Below are 23,488 nucleotides of genomic sequence, written 5' to 3' on the forward strand. Positions count from 1 at the left end.
ATTTCATTTCATTTTAGCATTTACCTTAATATGTTTAAATTTAATGATGTATTTTTAATAAATCTTAAAATTGGCCATGAAATATAAATTATATTAAATTAGATAAATAATAAAAAAAAAGTTAGCTTTTATTATTCCTCTCTCTTACCTATTGNTAGATAAATAATAATAATAATAATTTATATGTAATAAAGAGAATGTAATTTTTTTTTGAAAAAATCAACAATAGACCAACAATGAAACTATTTTTAAGAGTAGAGTACATAAACTAAATTTAGACACGTAGACATTTGAAATTATAGAAAATAAAATAAAATAAGTTCGAACCACCGCGAACATAACTTAATTTATATTAATCTTGATGTTGGATTTTCTCATTTCATATATTTAAAAAAAAAGAAAATTACCCTAAAAAGAATTAAAAAGAGAATCATAATGGAGATCGAGGATGGACCATAAATATAATGGAAAACAAAAGGGGAGATGGAAAGGCAGCAAAAAAAAGGTTTATATAATGACATATATATATTTATTTATTTTTAAAAAAAAAAGGAAAGAAGAAGACGATAAATGATAATGGCATCAGATTCAGAGTGAGAAATGTAATGGAATGAAAAATCCACCAATTTTGGTTCGTGGAGTGATGACCTATTAACCGACCTAGCTAGCACGCACCGGCTTCTTCCATTCTCATTCCTAATTTCTTAAATTCTCAATTCTCAAATGTGTAAGGGATTATACTTTTGAAGCAAAAATTTTGTTTGTTTTTCTCTCTGTGATTCCTCCATTTTTCCCAACTGGGAACCTTTCTTTTTTCGCAGTGATCTTCGTTCCCGTGGCAGAGAGGGCAGAAACACATGTAAGAGAAGGAGGAGGAGATTACAGAACACAACAAAATCAAACAATGTGCTTCAACAGAGACGAAATTTGAGTGATTTTTGGTTCTTAGTAACGCCATTGATAAATTTGATAAAACCCAACAGCAAAATCCGGCTGGATTTGAGTTTCCCCAAATATCTCTCTCTTTCTATGTTGCTTTCACTGTTTCTCTTCCTGGGTAGTTTGTTTTTGTATTAAACCCCAACCCCATTTCCTTAAATCCTCGCTTTTCATCTTTCTAGTTTTCAATTCTTAGCGAGAGAACAAGGGAGAGTGCTGTCCCTCTCTCTCTCTCTCTCTCTTTTCTCCTTTCTCTCTGCCCCCTTTTGCTTTTTCTTTATTTGTTTGGATCCTACTCATCGTCATCATCGTTTTTAATTCATTTATTTCGTTTTGAGATTTGGTTGTTATACGTTATATCTATACCCCCTCTCTTGTTTCATTTCTGGATTCATCAGTGGTGAATTAATTGGTGTTGTGAGACTAGAGGGGCGGCTGGGATTTTGGTGAAACTGGGTTTGGTTTGGTTTGGTTTGTTTTGTTCTGTTCATCTTCATCAGTAATCAACACAGTTACATCTCGCCAAGGCAGGTGGGTAAGTTTTATTTTCTACTTCCGGTCATGGGTCGTCTTCTTTTTTGATTTTTCATCTCCCCTTTTGTCCATTCCCCATTTCGCTACAGACAGAAACACTGTGTTTCAGCGCAAAGCGTCGCTCTATTTCTCTGTCTCTCTTCGACTTTCGTGTTAACAAAAAAAAAAAATCCATTTGTTGGTTTGTGCTATGTGTCTGCAGGTTGTCTACCGAAATACTCATTAGGTGTCTACAAGAAACCCAGATGGTGAAATGCTCATCTTCTTAACAGGGTTTTATTTCTCTCACTTAACTCGCCGCCGACTCACTGTTTTGAATCGCTTTCCATCTCGCAATCAATGATGGGTGTTGCCCATTTATTGAATACAAGCCAAGCTTTGTCATCTGATGTACGATCGTCTAATACCTTGTCGGAAGCTTTTGGAACATTGCCAATTTTGGAGCTCGTATCAATTTGCTTAAATCTAGCACTTTTTATCTTATTCTTGTTTGTTGTCTTGGCGAAGCGGATATCTGTGTTTGTTGGTCGCCTTGGCTTCGTTAAGGATGATGAATCTGGTGCAAATGCAAGTCCAATTCGGCGCAGCGGGGATGGTGAAATTCATGATGTTGACGTCGGGGTCAGTTTCAAAATGTCGGTTTCATGTTGTTTCTATGTGTTGTTTGTGCAAGTTTTGGTATTAGGTTTCGATGTCATTAGTTCAATTAGAGAGTCTGTTAGAGGGAAGGAGGATGAAGATTGGTCCATTGTTTGCTTGCCGGCTGCTCAAGTTTTGTCTTGGTTTCTATTGGGTTTTTTGGCTCTGCATTGCAAATTCAAGGCTTCTGAGAAATTTCCGTTGTTGTTGAGGCTCTGGTGGTTAGTGTCCTTTGTTATTTGTCTGTGTGCTTTCTATGTTGATGGAAGAGAATTGTTTCTACATGGTCTGAATTACCTGCGCTCTCATGTTGTTGCAAATTTTGCTGCAACTCCTGCTTTAGCTTTCCTGTCTTTTGTTGCTGTTAGGGGGGTTACTGGTATAAAAGTTTATAGGAACCCTGATCTTCAAGAGCCTTTGCTTCTTGAGGAAGAACCTGGATGTCTCAAGGTCACCCCTTACAGCGAAGCCGGGCTCTTTAGTATAATTACACTTTCTTGGCTGAACCCTCTTCTCTCAATTGGTGCGAAAAGACCACTTGAACTGAAGGACATCCCCCTTCTTGCACCAAAAGATCGATCTAAGAACAATTATAAGATTTTGAACTCAAACTGGGAAAAATTGAAAGCAGACAATCCTTCGAAACAGCCTTCTCTTGCTTGGGCCATTCTGAAGTCCTTCTGGAAGGAGGCAGCTTGTAATGCCATCTTTGCTGGCCTGAATACTTTAGTTTCATATGTTGGCCCTTATATGATTAGCTACTTTGTTGATTACTTGGGGGGGAAAGAGACTTTCCCCCATGAAGGATACATTTTGGCTGGAACATTCTTCATAGCAAAGCTTGTGGAGACTCTGACAGCTAGACAGTGGTATCTTGGGGTTGACATCTTGGGTATGCATGTGAGATCGGCTCTCACAGCATTAGTATATCGGAAAGGCCTTCGGCTTTCCAGCTCTGCTAAACAGAGTCATACCAGTGGAGAGATCGTGAACTACATGGCTGTTGATGTGCAAAGGGTTGGGGATTACTCATGGTATCTCCATGATGCTTGGATGCTCCCTATGCAAATCATTCTTGCTCTAGCTATTTTGTATAAGAACGTTGGAATTGCTTCTATTGCAACATTGATTGCAACCATTGTCTCCATTATTGTTACCATTCCAATAGCTAGAATACAAGAGGATTATCAAGATAAACTGATGGCTGCCAAGGATGATAGGATGAGAAAAACGTCTGAGTGTTTAAGAAGCATGAGGATTCTGAAGCTGCAAGCTTGGGAAGTCAGGTATAAAGATAAGTTGGAGGAGATGCGGGGTGTGGAGTTCAAGTGGCTTAGGAAAGCTCTTTATTCCCAAGCCTTCATTACTTTCATTTTCTGGAGTTCCCCGATATTTGTCTCTGTTGTTACTTTTGCCACCTGCATATTGTTGGGGGGTCAACTTACTGCAGGCAGTGTTCTTTCAGCACTAGCCACTTTTAGAATCCTCCAAGAACCACTTAGGAATTTTCCCGACCTGGTGTCAATGATGGCCCAGACAAAAGTTTCTCTAGACCGTATTTCTGGACTGCTGCTGGAGGAAGAGTTGCAGGAAGATGCAACTATTGTCCTACCTCGAGGCACACCAAATGCAGCTGTAGAGATCAAAGATGGCCTCTTCTCCTGGGACACTTCTTCTCCAAGGCCAACTTTATCAGGAATACAAGTGAGAGTGGAGAAAGGGATGCGTGTTGCTGTTTGTGGTGTTGTTGGTTCTGGGAAATCAAGCTTCCTATCTTGCATCCTAGGGGAGATACCAAAAATCATGGGGGAAGTGAGTCTTCTAGAATTTCACTCTTAATTTCATATTTCTATATAAAAATTTTCACCCACTTTTTTCCATGTTCTTCCCTTTTTTGATATTGGAGATGTTACTAGTTTCTTGAGTACTTTTTTCTCTGCTCACAGGTAAGATTATGTGGTACTTCTGCATATGTGCCTCAATCACCTTGGATACAATCTGGAAACATAGAAGAAAATATTCTTTTTGGAAGTCCTCTTGACAAACCAAGATACAAGAATGCTATTCATGCTTGTTCACTGAAGAAGGATTTGGAGAATCTCCCACATGGAGATCAAACAATAATTGGTGATCGGGGAATAAACCTTAGTGGAGGTCAAAAGCAACGTGTTCAGCTTGCCAGGGCACTATATCAAGATGCGGATATTTATTTACTTGATGACCCCTTCAGTGCTGTTGATATACACACTGCCCTAGACTTGTTTAAGGTTATACTTTGTATATTATTTATGACATTCCGTATTTTTCTTAGGTTTTTGATTGTATGGTTACTTATATAATGGCAACATGTCGTGCAGGAATACATAATGACGGCACTAGCAGACAAAACTGTCATTTTTGTTACACATCAAATTGAGTTTTTGCCCGCTGTTGATTTGATATTGGTATGGACTGTTCCTCATATTCTATGCAATTGTTGTTTTGGAGAGTCCTGCTCTGGAATTTCTTGCACATATTTTTGGAGTTTTTTCTTTTTCTGCCGCCAATCTATATTTGTAAATTGATTGAAATTGGTCTGGTGTTCTGACTTCTGTGATATTATGACGTGCTTGCTCTGTTTTCTTCTTTTCCTCTTTCTTTCATCCACTTCATGTTTAAGTCTTTCTGAGCATTTTGCCTTAACCTATGGAAAAGAAGATCTAGCCTCTCTCTCTGGCAAGAAACAGTTTTTTATGTTATAGGTGAAAAGCAGAAAAGAGTAGTGGAGACACCCACTCAGACGTCTAGTGCAATTTTAAAAAATGACTCTGATGATGTTTGTGATAAAAAATCATAATTACAGAAAAGGGTTTGTGATAAAAAATCATAATTACAGAAAATCGAACTGTGACACGATCTTAAGTTAAAAATAGAAGTGAGAATTCGATGAATACTGTAAAAAGTTATATTGAATTCTTGTTGAAGTGTTTGATTAGCCGTACTTGGGAATGATAATTTAGAGCCTAAGATACAAATGGATAACGTCAATCTCACATCCAGTCTCTTCTAAAGAGCATATTGCCTTTTGCTCCACAACACCTTTTTATTCTGTACACACATTTCATGTAAATATTTTTCAGTACGAGGGGGGGAACACTAAAAAGAAGTTGAACTCAGTGGGGGTTAGTATGAGGTTGAAAACATATGTTTGAAGGAATTCCTTTGAACTTTAGGTATTGATGTGCCCCAAGCTTTGAATTGTGATGGAAAAAGTAGCAGGAACGGATCATTAAATTGAAGTTGCCCAGTGATGCTCTCTCTCTCTCTCTCTCTCCATGTAGATGGTTCTAGGGTAACGTTTAGTGAACTAGTATTCAGATTTCAACTCAATTTTGCACTCCAGTATGGTCTTATATTCATGCAATTGTGATGTCTCCTATATCTTTTCATTTTGTTCCCTAAAAAAGAAAAGAAGTATTCAGCAATAACTACAGATTAATGGGATTACAGTGAGTAATGATATTACACTTCTCTCTCTCGGTCATTCCTTTTCCATCCATCCAGGTTATCAAAGAAGGCCGCATTATACAGGCAGGAAAATATGATGATCTTTTACAAGCAGGAACGGACTTCAACACATTGGTAACTGCTCATCACGAAGCTATTGAAGCTATGGATATTCCCAGCCATTCATCTGAAGAATCAGATGAAACTATGTCTGCAGATGAATCTCCTAATCTTGGTAAAAAGGGTGATCTTGTTGGAAATAGCGTCGACAACTTAGCCAAGGAAGTGCAAGAATGTATATCCGCAGCAGAGCAGAAGGCAATCAAGGAGAAAAAGAAGGCAAAACGTAGTAGGAAAAGACAGCTTGTACAAGAAGAGGAAAGGGTAAGAGGCCGGGTCAGCATGAAGGTCTACTTGTCATACATGGCTGCAGCATATAAAGGCTTTTTAATTCCTCTCATAATTGTTGCACAAGCATTATTTCAATTCCTACAGATTGCAAGCAACTGGTGGATGGCATGGGCAAATCCCCAAACTGAAGGGGACCAACCTAAAGTGACTCCCATGATCCTCCTTGTGGTCTACATGGCACTTGCTTTTGGAAGCTCTTGGTTTGTATTTGTTAGGGCTATACTGGTTGCTATGTTTGGTCTTGCGGCTGCACAAAAATTGTTTGTCAAGATGCTTACATCTATTTTTCGTGCACCCATGTCATTCTTTGACTCGACACCGGCAGGACGGATCTTGAATCGCGTAAGTTTCTCTTTCTAAGAGACAGATGCCCAGTCGATTTAATCATGTTATTTACATAGATATTTATTTTTTCTTTCAACTTTGAATTATTTTATTACTTTTGGCCTTATAGGTGTCCATTGATCAAAGTGTTGTGGATCTTGATATTCCTTTTCGACTTGGTGGGTTTGCTTCAACGACAATTCAACTTATTGGTATTGTTGGTGTTATGACAGAAGTTACCTGGCAAGTCTTGCTTTTAGTCATTCCCATGGCTATTGTTTGTTTGTGGATGCAGGTGAGTACTGGTTACACGTTCCCCCTTATAAGGAAATAAAATAAATTTTCCTATCGCTTTTACTATGTCCTCTTGAAAGGCATTGATTGGTGCAAAAGTATTATGTAATTGTATTGCGCTGGTTTTAGGATATACAAATTCCCCCCGGCCAAAAAAATAAAAAAACTACTTTATCCATTTTTATTTATTATTCTTTTGTCAGTCTGTTTACGACACTTCTTTCTATCATCATAGAAGGGGGAGAGATACAAAGATGGAGCTTCAGAAGTTTGTTAAAAAAGGAAAAGAGATATTAAATGTGATGAAAAGAAGCATTCTTGAATTTTAAAGAATCCCAATTACAAGAAATGAAATCTGTTTGCCATGCTAGCAAAAGAAGAAATAAGATCTACTTGTTCATTACTTTTTTTTTACTCCAAAATCGTGTGGCCATCTTGGCTAGTACTTCTTGTGCATCATGTAGAATTTCCAGTCTCGTTCCACCATTTCTTTTTGATAAAATGGCATATATATTCATGTGAAGGGGAGACTTAGAAAAAACTGATTGTGGGAATAAGGAATGTCTAAGATTCCAAAAGGGCGCTCCAGTTAGTAATAATTGGAGAGGGACTAACTACAAAAATTTCCTTTTAAATAACTCTTCACTTGGTCTTCTAGTATTAATAAAAAAGTTCAGTTTCCATATTTTGATTAATGGTGTTGAGGGCGTGTGGCCTTATTACTTTATGATGCAGAAATACTACATGGCTTCATCAAGGGAGCTTGTTCGCATTGTTAGCATTCAGAAATCTCCAGTTATTAATCTTTTTGGCGAGTCAATTGCTGGAGCAGCGACCATACGAGGGTTTGGACAGGAAAAACGGTTTATGAAGAGAAATCTTTATCTTCTTGATTGTTACTCTCGCCCATTCTTCTGCAGTCTTGCCGCTATTGAGTGGCTCTGTCTTCGTATGGAATTGCTCTCCACCTTCGTCTTTGCTTTCTGTATGGTTTTGCTAGTCAGCTTCCCGCATGGAAGCATTGACCCAAGTATGTCAAAGTCTCGTCTATATCATTTAATAATGGCTTAGAGAAAGAGAGAGTTTGCCAATTTTACCATATCATTTAATTACGTCATGTTCTCTTCTAGATTCATTGCTTTTGGTATGCTGGGTGTTTTTACATTGCTATGGAGTCATTGGTCCTGCAAAATAGTGATTTGAAGTGGCCTGACTTAAGCTGGGGAGGATGTGGTTTCGATTGAATTGATGTTTAATTCGTTCAGCAATGAACCTAGACAATTTCAATTATATATACACATCTAATCTAGTTTCGTCTAGTGTTGTGATTAATACATGTTTTGAAATTCTGAACTACAAATTTGCATGTAAAATTATCATTTCAATTTTATCTGTCAGTTATAGTGAGATGCCTCAAGCATACCATTTTGTTTTCTTCTTCAAGGTTACCATATGGACCTTGAATCTTGACTGTGTAAAATGGTTAGAAATAGACAAGATTTCTGGAAGTACATTTGTCTCAGTGACCAGTAACCAACAACTAAAACTGTCTAGTGCTGCAGATTAAAAAGAAACTGGCTTGGCATAATTTATCAACCTCTGTTTTTTGTTTGTATAGGCATGGCTGGCCTTGCGGTAACATATGGTCTGAATCTGAATGCTCGCCTGTCACGGTGGATACTTAGCTTTTGCAAGCTCGAAAACAAAATTATATCTATTGAAAGGATTTATCAGTATAGCCAAATTCCAAGTGAGGCACCAATACTTATTGAGGACTCTCGTCCTCCTTCAACGTGGCCTGAGAATGGAACTATTGAGCTTACTGAGCTAAAGGTAGTGATTGACCTACAATATTGTCGATTTTTTTGTGTGTGTGTATGTTTAAGTGTGGTATTCTTAAGGTTCAAGATTTAATGTCATTATCATCCTGAGTCCCAAGTGTTATTTTTCTATTTGCTTATTTATCATTGAAAGCTTCGTTCCACTTCCATGTTTCATTGGCGATCAAATACAACTATGAATTGACAGAATTGTTTTCTTTCAATTTTACGAACTCCCCTCATTTTCATTTTCAAGGTTCGATACAAGGAGAATCTTCCTTTGGTGCTCCGCGGTATAACTTGCTGCTTTCCCGGTGGAAAGAAGATTGGGATTGTTGGTAGGACTGGAAGTGGTAAATCTACTTTGATCCAGGCGCTATTCCGATTGGTTGAACCATCGAGTGGAAGGATAGTTATCGACAATATTGATATTGCTACAATTGGCCTTCATGACCTCCGTAGCCGTCTTAGTATCATACCTCAGGATCCCACTTTATTTGAAGGCACAATTAGGGGCAATCTTGATCCCCTTGAAGAGCATTCTGATCATGAAATTTGGCAGGTTTGATATCTCTCTCAAATTCCCACTTCACTGTATTGTCTACCAAAATTGCTATAGTAGTAATTCTGTTTGTAACCGAAAGAACAAAACAAGTTCCCACCTTTATCATTTAAAATAAGAGAAGTCTATTGGATTGATTGGTGATCAAAGGGAGCAAAAAATGTAAAGCCGAAGTATTAGGTGGCACCAATATCCATTAGTGAGCAGATACTAGTTTTTTTTGTTTTTTTGTTTTTGTTTTTGTTTTTTTGTTTTTTTGTTTTTTTGGTTTTTTTTTTTTTTTTTAAGAAAAAGATACAAAACTTTTCATTTAAGGGAATGAAAGAGACTAGTGCTCTAAGATATAGAAGAATGCTACAAAACATAGCGTAAAAAGAAACTACAAAGGACTTAGGACGTAAACCAACGGGGTCATGAAATTAAAGCATAATAAACTAAGAGCTTAAATAAGAGACATAAAACAAGAAATAAAAACTTAGAGAGGCTTGATAAATGCTGGCCAATTGCAGTAGATATCCTGAATGGAATGCTCATCAAATTTCTTGGAATGAGCAGATACTAGTAGTAATGTGTTTTTCGTGGTCTTTCTGAAAAGACGACCTGTATTTGTTGAATGTTTTAATACTCTTCCGTAAAATGAAATGGGTTTCCTGATTTGTTTTTGACATTGTTCAGACGCTGGATAAGTCGCAGCTAGGACAGATGATTCGTGAAAAGGAGCAAAAACTCGATACACCAGGTATTTAACTACCAGATATGGAATCTTTCCCATTCTCTCGTCGGCTGTGCCTGACATGTTTGGTTGCTGATGGTATCCTCTTTACAATGAACTTGCAGTGCTCGAAAATGGAGATAACTGGAGTGTAGGGCAGAGGCAACTCGTAGCATTGGGTCGTGCACTATTGAGACAAGCCAGAATACTTGTTCTCGATGAAGCCACCGCATCAGTCGACATGGCAACAGATAATCTTATCCAGAAGGTTATTAGAACAGAGTTCAGAGACTGCACCGTATGCACGATTGCACATAGAATTCCAACTGTAGTTGACAGTGATCTGGTTTTGGTACTAAGCGACGGTGAGTACTGCTCGTAACCAAAAGCCAAAATGTAGACCTTACATTAGTACGAACTGACCAAAGAACAATCTCCCATTTCACATGTTTAGTTAGATAATCAACTGAGATCTATATTTGGATGTGGTTTGCAGGTAGAATTGCAGAGTTCGATACCCCGGCACGACTATTAGAGGATAAGTCATCCATGTTCCTCAAATTAGTGACGGAGTATTCCACGAGATAAAATGGCATACCAAACGTTTTTGTTGAGATGGGATGCCTGAAAACGACGTCTGTCTCAGCAGATGCACAAGGTTGAAGGGCGCCATAACGACTACTGTTCGATGAGCTGCATCTGCATTCGGCAACACCAGCAAAAGGAAGGATTGAATAATAAAGAGTGGAGATGGGAGCAGGAGGGGTGAGTCAAAGAAGGTGTAAATTCAAAGGGAGGTTCTTGTTTTTATGGATTCATGGTTAGGGGAATTAGGATGAAGAATAAATCAAACCCATGTATGCCAAAAACAATAATTAACACGAAAGAAAATGAGAGCGGCCATGGTTTTTCCGGTAATGTAATGGTTGTTTTAGATAGGGGCTAATTTGTAGAGTTGAGTTAGCCAAATGTCATTTCTCAGGTTCTAGTGAAGGAAAATAACAGTGCTCTAGATTTTGGTATTGGACTTTTCTTTTTTTTTCCCTTTCTTTGAAAAAGAAGCAAAGCAAGCGTTTGAAATTACTTTTTCTCAAGTTCTATTTCCTATTTTCTTACACCCTGGTTTATTGAGTTTAGCACGTCGGTGAGGGAATTAAACTTCTGATAGTCGATAGCATATATTTAAACTAATTAAGTTATGTTCTGGTTGATAATTTTGTTTACTGTCTTACCTTGACTATGAAGGTTATGCTTCGGATGGATAAGGAGTTGGAGAAATTTTTAATTTGGGTGAATGAATCAGTGATTGAGTGGATCTCTTGTTATCACTTACTCTCTAGTACACCACTGGAATGATTGGGGAAATATACAGCATGTATCTATTTAAAGGATATGATTCTCTCTTTTATTTGAAAACTTCAAGGATATAACTTGACAAATGTGGGAGGTGGGTTATTCCTTATTACTAATTAATCATAAATATATATATATATATTAGTGTTTAAGTTTTGAGTTTGAATTCAATTTAGTCCATTGGTTTCGAAATATTATAATTTTATTCTTGAAGTTTGAGTTTTGTTTTTATTTGATCTATAAATTTCAATCTTGATATTTTATTTTCAGTCTTTAGCGTTAATGTTTAATTAATTTGAAAGAAATAAAAGAATCATAATTATAACTAATTAAGTTTTGTGATGAAATAAAAGCAATATCAACAATAAAATAAAATAATGAGAGCAAGACAAGAGAGAAAAGTAGAAGAGAGGAAGTAGAGAGTTAATATTGAAATCAATTTTGGTGTGTCTTACAAGGCACCATACACCGCTATAAATAGAATCTAATAGAGGGTACATGTTACACCATGAAATTCAATGGGAGGTTTATGATAATTGATAACATATGTAGGTTATGGATATCTAATAGATATCTACATTAAATAATATATTATAATAAATATTACATTTATAATACTTCTCCTTAGATATTCATATTATATAAGATAAATGTATCATTAAAATTTTACTAGGAAAAAATCTAATGGGAAAAATCTTAGTGAAGGGAAAATAGTACCTTATTTTATATACTTTAGTGACTGTCTCATTAAAAGTCTTATTAGGAAAATCCAGTGGGACAAAATCACAATATAAGGAAAAAGAGTATAACAAAGAGTATAACACATTTACTCTTCCTCACGAAAACATCACTTGATACTCTTGGTTGTCGCATACAAATATCATGTGTTAACTTCTCAGATATTGTTGCAAGTAACACATTTGAAGTCTCCCTAGTCATCTTTTGAAGAATTTCATTGAATAGTGATGTTGGTACTTTATGCTTTATCATCTTGATATAGGAACACTATTGGCTAGCCTCGTACATCATCAAGGTTTTAACATGATTAAAGTAGTTGTTATGATCTGCTTCATAAACTGCTATTATACAAAAATTCTTCTCTATGTACTAAGTACTGTTTAAGATTTAGTTTTTATGGGTTAAATAAGTAATCTACATCTTCACAATCAACTAGATCACAATTAGATTTATGCAAATAAAATAAATCCATGTAAACTAGTTCTCAAATAAAAACATAACATAAACTAATTCTCAAATAAAAACATAACATATGTCTAACTCTATTCCAATATCTTTCTTTGGAGAAATATTACATTTATGCTACGACAGGTATTGTATAAACTAATAAAGATATAAGTGCACTTATTTTCCAAAAATTATGATTCTTCGGGACCTAAAGTTCTTCATTATCTTTCTGATATTAGATGATATAAAATTTTCACACCAAGTGAATGAACCATCATAGGAGTGTTCAATGGTGGAGCTAGTCCATATAAGATCTTATATGTATAAATTGATGCAATTACATCTGCTTTATGCTTTATTTGCAATTTAAGACAAAACTTATCATCTCAATTTTTTTTAAGAAATTCTATTTGCCTTTGAAATTTCTTCAGGAGTTTGTGTTAATTTCTTTATCATAGCATATGGACAAATAGGGATTATTTTTATACCTTCATATCAACAAATATTTAATAAAAGGATTATATCACATTCTTCAGGAATGTTTTATAAGAATCTCTATGATATATATATTTGAAGGTTTGGAAAACCGAAGTGGAAGCGCTAAAGGCATCGTGACTATGATTTCAATTTTACAGAATGATATAAAATACAAAGAAGACGGAAACATAGCTATAAACATTCAAATGTACTAAATACTTTTACATAAAACAAAGAGAGAAACTAAGGGGAGAGTAACACTGACTATTGAAGATCAATTAATCTTCGCATGTCCTCTCGGTACTGCTCGAACACAACGAACAAACTCTCCAATTACAACAATACCCAAGATCCAATGTGGACATCACCACAATGAAACCTCAATATTCTCAGTAGGGTGAGAATCGACGAGAGGGGTGAGCTTCGTTTTAAATTTTGGAAGGAGAGGGAGAGTTTTTTTTAATTTCAGAGTGAAGATGCAGAGAGTTCTCACTATAAGTTCTGTAGGGAGCAAATCCTTCTGTGAAGAAGGAAAAGAGGATGAAAAAAAACCACACTTTCTCTCTCTGCCTGTATCACGATAAATGAGAGAAGTAGAGTGGGGAGTTATGTTAACTCCCTCCCCAAATATAGATTAATTTAAATTCAAATAATTTAAATTAACAAAAATACATATACATATTAACTACTTTAATATATATGTATAATAAACCTTATGTTATATCAAATAAAACACATAACCTATAGTTTATATTATATCACATATAATATAACCTATAGTTTATTATTCTCTCATTTAACCTATAGTATTTAATATGAATCAAATTGATATTAAATTTAACCCATAGTTATATATATATGAATCATATTCATATAATTAATATTTGAATCAAATTCAAATATTTATTTCCTCTCAAATAAAATTTTATATTATAATGTATCATATACATTGTATTAATTATATCATATATAATTAATTTTCTCAATTAATTTGGACTATTTAAATTAATCCAAAATTAATTTTATTCTCATTTATCCCAAGTGAGCTACCAAGAGGACCTTGTGGACCTATAGATTGAAGCTCCAACGGTATTTGATTAATTAATTAAACTCTTTAATTAAATTAACTAATTTTCATTAACTGCCGGTCATTCTACTAAAGACCGACAGTTACACTTTTCACACTACAGATATATTTCTGTATCTATTGGATATAACCAACCAATAGTGCGTTTTTCCTTCACAAATTTCTCGTAAGTACAACTGGGCCAAAATTACCGTTTTACTCATGTAGTTACATCTAACTCCTTAAGTATCATTGATCATAGTCCAACTATGACCGAACCCTTCTCGGACCAGAAGAGGGTGTGACAACACATTGTTCAAGCCCTGGAATCAGTCCTTAAGGGAGCAATTTCTCTACTTAATCTGATTATAGAGAATGAACGAATTCCTTCTTGTGTAGCTATATTCCCAACTCCCCAATCAGACGAATCTCCAAAATGGTAGGCATATTGAGTCAGCGAAATTGACCACTCTCACCCATGCAGATCAAAGGACTGCCTTCATTGGCAGGAGTTCATAACTCACTTAAAATTCAAATCAAGTCACTTATGGTCATCCTGGTGAAATGTAAGTCTCTTCTATCAATGGTGTTATATGGAGAGACTATTCATTTCATTGTTTGGTCTTCTGCAAACTCGTTGTATAGAATACCCCCGCTCACATGTTTCTATATGAATGATCAAGATCAGATTATTTGTACCACTTTACAATAATGATAACAACTACAAAATGGGTCATATTCGTAGTGTCTCAGGATAAGGTACCTAGCCTTATCTATCTACTACAGACCGTTTAGATTATCACTTAAACATGATTTATCTGTATGTCTCCATATACATGTGTAAGTTATAGAAGATAACCTTGGATCTTAGTTTATTGGTTTTGTTGGTTAATGCTACTAAATGTCAAATAAAATACCTTTTATTTTATTAAGTAAGTAAATTGTTTGTATAGTATAATTACAAACTACAAGACTCACGAGATTCAAGACATCAACCCCAATAATCTCCCACTTGTTCTAAAGCTAGTGTGGTGTACATCATAAAAGTCAAACTATTACAACAGTACACAAAAATAAGAAATTAGGGCAAATAATACGTGCCCAATACAAAATCTCTTACTTACCCTAGACTAGATGTAGCCTATCTTGTAGACCCATACTCTCTAGGTGATCCTCAAACACCTTAGCCATGAGAACCTTTGTAAATAGATCAACAACGTTGTGCGTTGAAGCTATCTGCATGACGATCACGTCCCCTCGATGCACAATTTCTCTTATTAGATGATACTTGTGCTCAATGTGCTTCTTTGTGACTTCTGGGCTCCCTAGAATTAACCACAACACCGCTATTTTCACAATATAAGGTGATGGACTTTGAAATGTCTGCAATAACTTCCAGATCAGTCCAGAATTTCATTAGCCAAACAGCCTCATTGGCAACTTCACAAGCTGCTACATATTTCCCCTCCATGGTGGAGTTAGCAATGCATCCTTACTTGGTGCTTCTCCAGACTATAACCCCTCCATTAAGAGTAAACACTGATCTTGAAGTGGATTTCCTATAAATCAGAGTTAATGCATGCAAGGATCAAATCCTTGGACCCATACTGTAACGATCCAACTTTTTATTATATTTTTAGGATGCTACTATATGCATGCATAGGCTTGACAATAAATTTCTCGAAGAAAAACTAAATAAAAGAAATAAAATTTTTATTTCATTAAATAAATCAATAATAAAATTCCAAAAACACCGTTCGGGATACCCCTGACTCAAATTTAGAATAAATTGAGCAAATAAACGAATAAAAAAATGAATAAATGAAATAACCAAGAGTTGTAAAATGCTAGACTCCCTAACTAGATACTATCAAATAAATCATAAATGCGGAAGCGATATTATGTCTCAATGGTCGGGTCATGGATCCCTCCTACCATTCGTCAGTCTATCTTTACCTTTATTTGAAAAACATGAGGAGAAAAGGATGAGTATCTAAATATACCCAGTAAGCGACCCACTATTGGGCCTTCTAGGTGAACTGTTAGCCTTCCTATTAGGACTCAAGTGCACAATATGCATCGTAGTCATAAGCATAAGGGGCAAACTCAAAGGCACACTTTCACAGATAGTGACCATGGGGTGATGCTATCATAAACATAAATGGTGACCCCAAAGGAACGCTGTAACATAGAGATAAGGTGTGAACCCGAAGATTCACAACATATGATGTGCATATCCTGATAAAAACACTAATAGTCACTATCAGTCTCACATAGGCATAAGTATACCATCAAAGTCTTAAACCATGCTTAAGATTCAGAGCAGTCTCACAATTCATCCATTAATCAAACACTACAACAATACATAATATCAAAATTCCATGGCGTAAACATAAGCTTCCATACTCCCCTCCAACAGTCCAACAAACAGGACATAATATTTCAACCCAACATAGGAACCAATTCTTAACATATAATTGGGTTTGAAGGCAAACTGGCAGTAGGTATCTGTTGGGTTGTAGGTCCTAAAACTCACTGTTTGTAGAGTTAATAATTTTCTATTATCAATAAAGATGTTATTTAACATTTCTTCAATAAAGTTGTTCTTGAATTTGTAAATTGCACTTGTAAAGATTAAATCTAATAAACTAAGATCAATGGCTATTATATGAATACTTATACTTTATGTGGAGACATAAAAGTGGATTAGGTTCGAGTAAATAGTCAAAATGATCTATAGTATATGAATAAGGTTGGGTGCCTTATTCTGGTAACACTATCGGATGCGACCTACTCTATAGTTGTTACAATTTGTTGTAAGGTGTTACAAATGAAGTGATTCTGATTCGTTCATGTATTGACATGAGAAGTGGGGGCGTCCTATGCAATGAATTTGCGTAAGATCGGACCAAGAAATAAGTCACTCTTATTTTATAATGTTGTTTATTGTTTAAGACCAACTATTTCGCTTAGATGACCTAGGTAACTCGATCTTAATCCTGAGCTAACTATGAACTCCTGTTTATTCAGGATTATCCTTTGATCTGCATAGGGCGAGGTTCCTTGTAGCATGCAGCAACTAATTGTAAGAAAGAGGGGGGGAGGAGAGTCAAAAGACCTCTAGCTCATAGTTCAATTGGTGAGAGTAGTCTAACATCACTGCTCAATAAGCCTCCCATTTTAGGGATAAGATCGGATAGATAGTTGGGGACATAGTTCTGCAAGATGAAATTCACGCTTACTCGATTTAAGGGATAAGAGGAGGGTTGTTCTCTTAAGTGTTGAATCCAGGTCTTGAACAAGGAGTCCCACCCTCTCATTGGCTCGAGAGGGATCTGGTTTAGTAACTTGATCACAAACCAATTGTTCATTAGAGAATCAATGGAACTTAAGGAACAAGACGCAATTTCGGGAGTAAAAAAACATTTGACTCAACCGTCATTACGAACAACCTGTGAAGGGTCAACTTACTGATTATGGTTACATCAAGTGGACACAAATATATCTACAGTGAGAAGAGTGCAACTATCGAGCTATAGTGGAGTGACTCGATAGTTAACGAATATTGATTAATTTGATCTAAAGAGTTTTAGCCAATTAATCTCAAATCGTTGGAGCTCATGATTTTTAGGTCCATAAGATCCTTCTACTAGTTCGTAAAACATGAACACCTTGAACTAGTAAATTGAGTGAATTTGGAATGATATCATTTGAACTGTTCAAATTGAATTTCAATTTGAAATGTTCAAATTGAATTTAGAGTTTGAATTTGAATAGTTCAAATTCAAATTAGAGTTTGTATAATTATATTCGATATAATTAATCAACGTTTTATTTATCGAAATTAAACGAAATTAGAGAGTTTATAATATTTAAGTGTCATTTTAAATATTAATTTCATGAATATGACTCATGTTTAAAATTTGGTGTATGATTAATTTAATATTTGATATTAAATTATTATTTAATTAATTAAAATCAAATTAATTTTCATTTTGATTCAACTTGAGAAATTGGATTTTTGAATTTAATGAATTTAGAATTAATTAAATTAGATTTTAGTTAATTTTGGAATTAATTAAAATTAGAAATTGAAAATGAAAATTGAAATTAATTCAATTTAATTGAGTTAGTGGATTATCCACAATTTGGTGGATTGATTCCTAATTCAACACCTAGCCACAACTTACAAGTGAAAATTGAAGTGGCATTGACCAATGCCTCGGTGCTTGCATGAAGACAATACATAAAACTCTAAAAAAATTGTTGATAAAGAGGCGAGGGTTGCTAAAAAATCAGTTTTCTATAGAGAAAATGTTCTTCACCTGAAACCCATTCTATTCCCTTCATAAATTCACTTCAATCTTGAGTTCCACCACTCAAATTCATGGTTGAGAATAGTAAAGAAGATCTCTTGGTGATTCGCTGAAGATTTGGAGTTGAGAATTCGTGAGGAGCAGCTTGGATTGGAGGAATTCTTCAAAGGTATGTGTTTTTTGAAACCATCTTAATACCCTATGAATATGCTTATCTTGATGTCAAAATTAAGGAATTAGAATGTCTAATGATCATGTTTTTCTTCCGCTGCCTATTTCTGTATTCCAATATTTCGTTTCAGAGCATTATTTAAGTATTCAATTCGAGTTAATTTTGGCTTGGTGGGTATTTTTCATAAGTTGTATGAAAATGATGAACTGATATGGTTTTTCTGAGTACTGACATTGTTTTCTCTTCAATTATGTTGTAATTCTTGTAATTGGCTCTCGATTGATGGGCCTTAATGTGTGCTTAAATGTCTTTAATTCGATTGGAGTCATTAGAGTTACAATTAGGTTGTAATTGAAGAAAGAAGTGAAGAAGGTCGAGCAGTAGAAATAGTTTTTTCAGCTACTGCTCAATACTCGATGCACGATGCCATACTCGATGATACTCAATGGCATTTTTGTGAAATACTCAATACATGATGCCATACTTGATGGCACATAATTGATGACATTTTGGCAAATACTTGATGCACGATGCCATACTCGATGGTGCTCGATGGCACATACTCGATGGTATTTTGATAAATACTCAATACACGATGCCATACGATGGTACTCGATGATATTTTGATTAATACTCAATGCATGATGCTATACTCGATGACATACTTGATGGTATTTTGGTAAATTTTCGATGCACGATGCCATACTCGATGGTCGATGGCATTTACTCAATAGTATTTTGTGAGATACTCAATGCTCGATCGTACTCGATGTCATACTTGATGCATGTTGGCATACTTGATACTCATACTCGATGGCATACTCGATGCTTGATGTCATACTCGATGCATGATGACATACTTGATGCTTATAGTCGATGGCATACTCGATGCTTGTTGGCATGCCTGATGGTACTCGATAGTTTTTTGCTCGATTCAACCCAATTTTGAGCATTGAAGGTCCGGTTTGAGAGGTTCGGGTCTGGTTCAAGGTGGTTCGAGCGGTCCAGAAGTGTTTTGGAGTCAGTTTTGGTTATTATTGTAATAATTAGATCTTTGTTTGCTTGAGAATGCCAAAACTAAACCACATCTGTTTGTGTTTACTTATTTATGCATGTGATGTATGTTATAATTAAACAAATCTTGTATGTACATATAGTATTCCATGTTGATTTAAAATCCCACCATAGAAAGCATGGTACATGCATTGAAAATAAGTTATAAGATGTTATAATATATAGTATGCATGTTTAGGGTTTCAATTATTTTTATATAAATGTTATATTAAATCATGAGATATTTGATGTATGTTATGGATGCAAAAGCATGTCTAAAGTTTTACAAGTTGTTATAAAATTGGATTAGAAATTAAAATTTATAACAAAAATAAGTTGCATACTCACGTATGTTAACCACTTGTTTTAATAGTTAAAGTAGGTCGTTATCTTATTAAACTTTGGTTACAAACTCAACCGATATATAATCCTATGTAAGGTTGGGGGTATTTAAAATAGCGGTCTACGTAACACCTTCTACCTGAGAATTATGGCCGAATACTTGAGCGTTGTTAACTAGTTTTATGAGCAATACGTGAGCGATGTGAGGTTTTAAAATTGGTTCATCACCTAGACATCGTAGGTTAAATCCAAATATAAACGTTATACTTGGATAAACACCTAGACTTAGGTTGTTTAATTAGCCGGAACAAACTTGAGTAAAAGTATACCAAAACATTTAGAACACTTCAGTGAGAGATTTAATAATATATTCGATATATCATTTTTAGCTCTCACGTCCCCAAGAGTTCACATTGTGAGATCTATGCTCGGCTTCGTATCGCTTTACCGCGACTGCTCCATTTGGAAAGTGTTTGCATGGGTCAATAACAAGGTGAATGGGGAAAGTAGTTCATAGTAAGTTGTGAAGGAAATGTGTCAACTTATCCTACGGTCTTCTTCATTAGTTTGAACCGTGAGATTCCTATGTTGTGCCTGCTGTTGTATTTAGGCGACACTAACTAGTCGTTAACCACGACGATCCTTTTGGAGGGTTATAACATAGGATTCGGAACAACCCAAGGTTCAGAAATGAATAGGGTCTTATAGTTCCGTCTTGAACATTGTCTTCCAATTCGGGGCATGTTTATATCATTCTATAAGATCTGAAAATAGCGGGTTACACTCACAGAATTACTAAGTGTTAGTAGTTCTTGACAAAAAAATGGTAGATAAATGACTGTCGTAATATGAGTTATTCTGGAGATTGTATTTAGTCAAGAATGTCTTGCTTTAGTGAAAGAGAATTTGACTGCCCCTCGGTAGCACTTATTCTGACTTACTATAGTATCGTTGCAAATAAATAATGATTATGTATACACTATTACTTTTTGCTAAAACATAATTTGGATTTAGTTGCAACTTACTAATAAGAATATGTTTGAAATTTCAGCCTGTCGTATTCTTCTAAAAATACTTGCTTCCGCTTTAGTTAATGGTAATAACAATTTAACATGCAAATTAACAGCAAACGATGATTCAAAACAAGTTTTAACAGAGGATTGTTCTCTATCTCCCAACTCATCTAAAGTTCTAAACAATATGGATGAGAACGCAAGATTCGAACGACAGAGTAAATGCGATTTACTAGTGATGAAAACATGCTTAGTGGAAAACGATAAAAAAAACCTGGATAATAGATTCAGGTACCGCTAATCATATATGTATTTTTTCTAAGGAAACAAGTTCTTGGAGACAACTTATAGAAGGCGAAGCGACCTTTAAGGTAGGGATTGGAGATGTTGTTTCAACTAAAGCAGTGGGAGATATGAAGTTATTTGTAGGAGATATGTACGTTCTACTTGAAAATGTATATTACATTCTTTCTATGAAAAGAAATTTAATATCCATCTCATGTTTGCTAGAACGAAATTACAAAGTTTTTTTTTTTTTTTTTTTTTTTTTTGAAAATATTGAAGTGTTCATTACTTCGAAAGATATTAATATTTATTCTGCAAAATTAGAAAATAACATGTACACGTTAAAATTGATTGAGATAAAAGTCATTTTGAACATGGAGATGTCTAAAACAGTTGAGACTCAAAATAAGAAAAGGAAAGTTTCTCCAAATGACTATCTTTAGCACTTGAGACTTCGTCACATCAATCTCAACAGGATTGAGAGATTGGTGAAGAGCGGTCATCTAAATCAGTTAGAAGACAGTTCATTACCGTCGTGTGAATCTTGTCTTGAGGATAAAATGATTAAAAGATCTTTTTCTGGAAAAGGTCTTAGAGCCAAAGAACCCTTAGAGCTGGAATATTCAAATCTTTGTGGTCCGATGAATGCTAAATCTAGAGGAGGGTATGAATATTTCATTAGCTTTGTTGATGATTATTTAGTATGACTACATTTACCTAATACATCATAAGTCTGATACACTTGAAAAGTTCAAGGAATATAAGGTAGAGGTTGAGAATCAATTAGGTAAAAAGCTCAAAACATTTCGATCAGGTTGAGGTGGTGAGTATATGGACTTGATATTCTAAGGCTATTTGATAGAACACGGAATCCAATTACAACCCACAACACCTGACACACCTCAACAAAATGGTGTGGCAGAAAGAAGAAATAGAACCTTGTTAGACATGGTTCATTCTATGATGGGTCATACTCAGTTGCCAAGTTCTTTTTGGGACACTCAGTTGAGACTGCGGTGTACATATTGAACATGGTTCCCTCGAAAAGTGTTTCTGAAGCACCTTACAAGCTATAGAGAGGACGTAAAGGTAGTTTATGATACTTCAGAATCTGAGGATACCCAGCACATATGTTGGTGCAAAATCCTACGAAGTTGGAACGTTGTTCAAAGATATGCCTATTTATAGGTTACTTTAAAGAGACAAAAGGTAGTTTCTTTTATGAAGATAATGTATTTGTATCGACAAATGTAACTTTCCTAAAAGAACACCACATCAAGAATAACCTACCTCGCAGTAGGCTAGTAATAGGTGAAATGACTAGAGAAACCACAGATGCATCGACAAGAGTTGTTGATCGAGCAGGTCCATCAACAAGAGTTGTCTATAAACTGGTACTTCACATCTTTCTCAAGAGTTGAAAGTGCCTCGATGTAGTGGGAGGGTTGTACAATAACCTGACCGATATATGGATTTAACTGAAACTCAAGTCATCATACTAGATGATGGCTTAGAGGATCCATTAACTTTTAAACAAGCAATGGAAGATGTGGATAAGGACTAGTGGATTAAAGCCATGGACCTTGAAATGGAGTCAATATACTTCAATTTAGTTTGGGATCTTGTAGATCAACCAGAAAAGGTAAAACCCATCGGTTGCAAGTGGATCTACAAGAGAAAACGAGACGAAGCTGGAAAGGTACAGATCTACAAAACTAGGCTTGTGACAAAAGGGTTTACTTAAATTATTATTTAATTAATTAAAATCAAATTATGGATTCAATTTGAGAAATTGAATTTTTGAATTTAATTAATTTAGAATTGATTAAATTATATTTTAGTTAATTTTGGAATTAATTAAAATTAGAAATTGAAATTGAAAATGAAAATTGAAATTAATTCAATTTAATTAAGTCAGTGGAATTATCCACAATTTGGTGGATTAATTCCTAATTCAACACCTAGCCACAACTTGCAAGTGAAAATTGAAGTGGCATTGACCAACGCCTCAGTGCTTGCATGAAGATGATACATAAAACTCTAAAAAATTGTTGATGAAAAGGGGAGGTTTGCTAAAAAATCAGTTTTCTGCAGAGAAAATGTTCTTCACCTGAAAGCCATTCTATTCCCTTCACAAATTCACTTCAATCTTGAGTTCCACCTCTCAAATTCAAGGCTGAGAATAGTAGAGAAGATCTCTTGGTAGTTCACTGAAGATTTGGAGTTGATAATTCGTGAGGAATAACTTGGATTGGAAGAATTCTTTAAGGGTATATGTTTCTTGAAACATCTCAATACCCTATGAATATGCTTATCTTGATGTCGAAATTAAGGAATTAAAATGCTTAATGATTATGTTTTTCTTTCGCTGCCTATTTCTATATTCCAACAAAGTGCGACTGGAACTGGTGTTGGATCAATGATGCACGGACGTGGACGATTGGAGGCGAGACCGATGGCTAAACTTCTCTGGCGGCATGGGCAACGTGTGAACGAAAGAAGAAA

General features: G+C 35.2%; 1 protein-coding gene across 1 annotated transcript; it reads left to right on the plus strand.

Moving 5' to 3' along the window:
* Positions 1-546: 546 nt before the first annotated feature.
* Positions 547-10,812, plus strand: LOC120067279 (ABC transporter C family member 5). The gene is made up of 13 exons (XM_039018813.1): positions 547-727; positions 822-1,470; positions 1,676-3,924; positions 4,059-4,379; positions 4,470-4,556; positions 5,656-6,351; positions 6,464-6,628; positions 7,363-7,657; positions 8,246-8,460; positions 8,704-9,009; positions 9,685-9,748; positions 9,847-10,086; positions 10,218-10,812. Exons 3-13 carry the CDS (start codon positions 1,813-1,815, stop codon positions 10,307-10,309), a joined length of 4,593 nt encoding a protein of 1,530 aa, XP_038874741.1. The 5' UTR covers positions 547-727; positions 822-1,470; positions 1,676-1,812; the 3' UTR covers positions 10,310-10,812.
* The last annotated feature ends 12,676 nt before the right edge of the window (positions 10,813-23,488 follow it).

The sequence above is a fragment of the Benincasa hispida genome, chromosome 12 (assembly GCF_009727055.1).
Source record: "Benincasa hispida cultivar B227 chromosome 12, ASM972705v1, whole genome shotgun sequence".
NCBI lineage: Eukaryota > Viridiplantae > Streptophyta > Magnoliopsida > Cucurbitales > Cucurbitaceae > Benincasa > Benincasa hispida.

Bases quoted from the DNA above. Each gene is read 5' to 3' on its own strand.
- LOC120067279 (XM_039018813.1), top strand. From the start codon at position 1,813: ATGATGGGTGTTGCCCATTTATTGAATACAAGCCAAGCTTTGTCATCT. The intron at 3,925-4,058 runs GTGAGTCTTCTA...CTCTGCTCACAG, and splicing joins TACCAAAAATCATGGGGGAA to GTAAGATTATGTGGTACTTC. The intron at 4,380-4,469 runs GTTATACTTTGT...CATGTCGTGCAG, and splicing joins CTGCCCTAGACTTGTTTAAG to GAATACATAATGACGGCACT.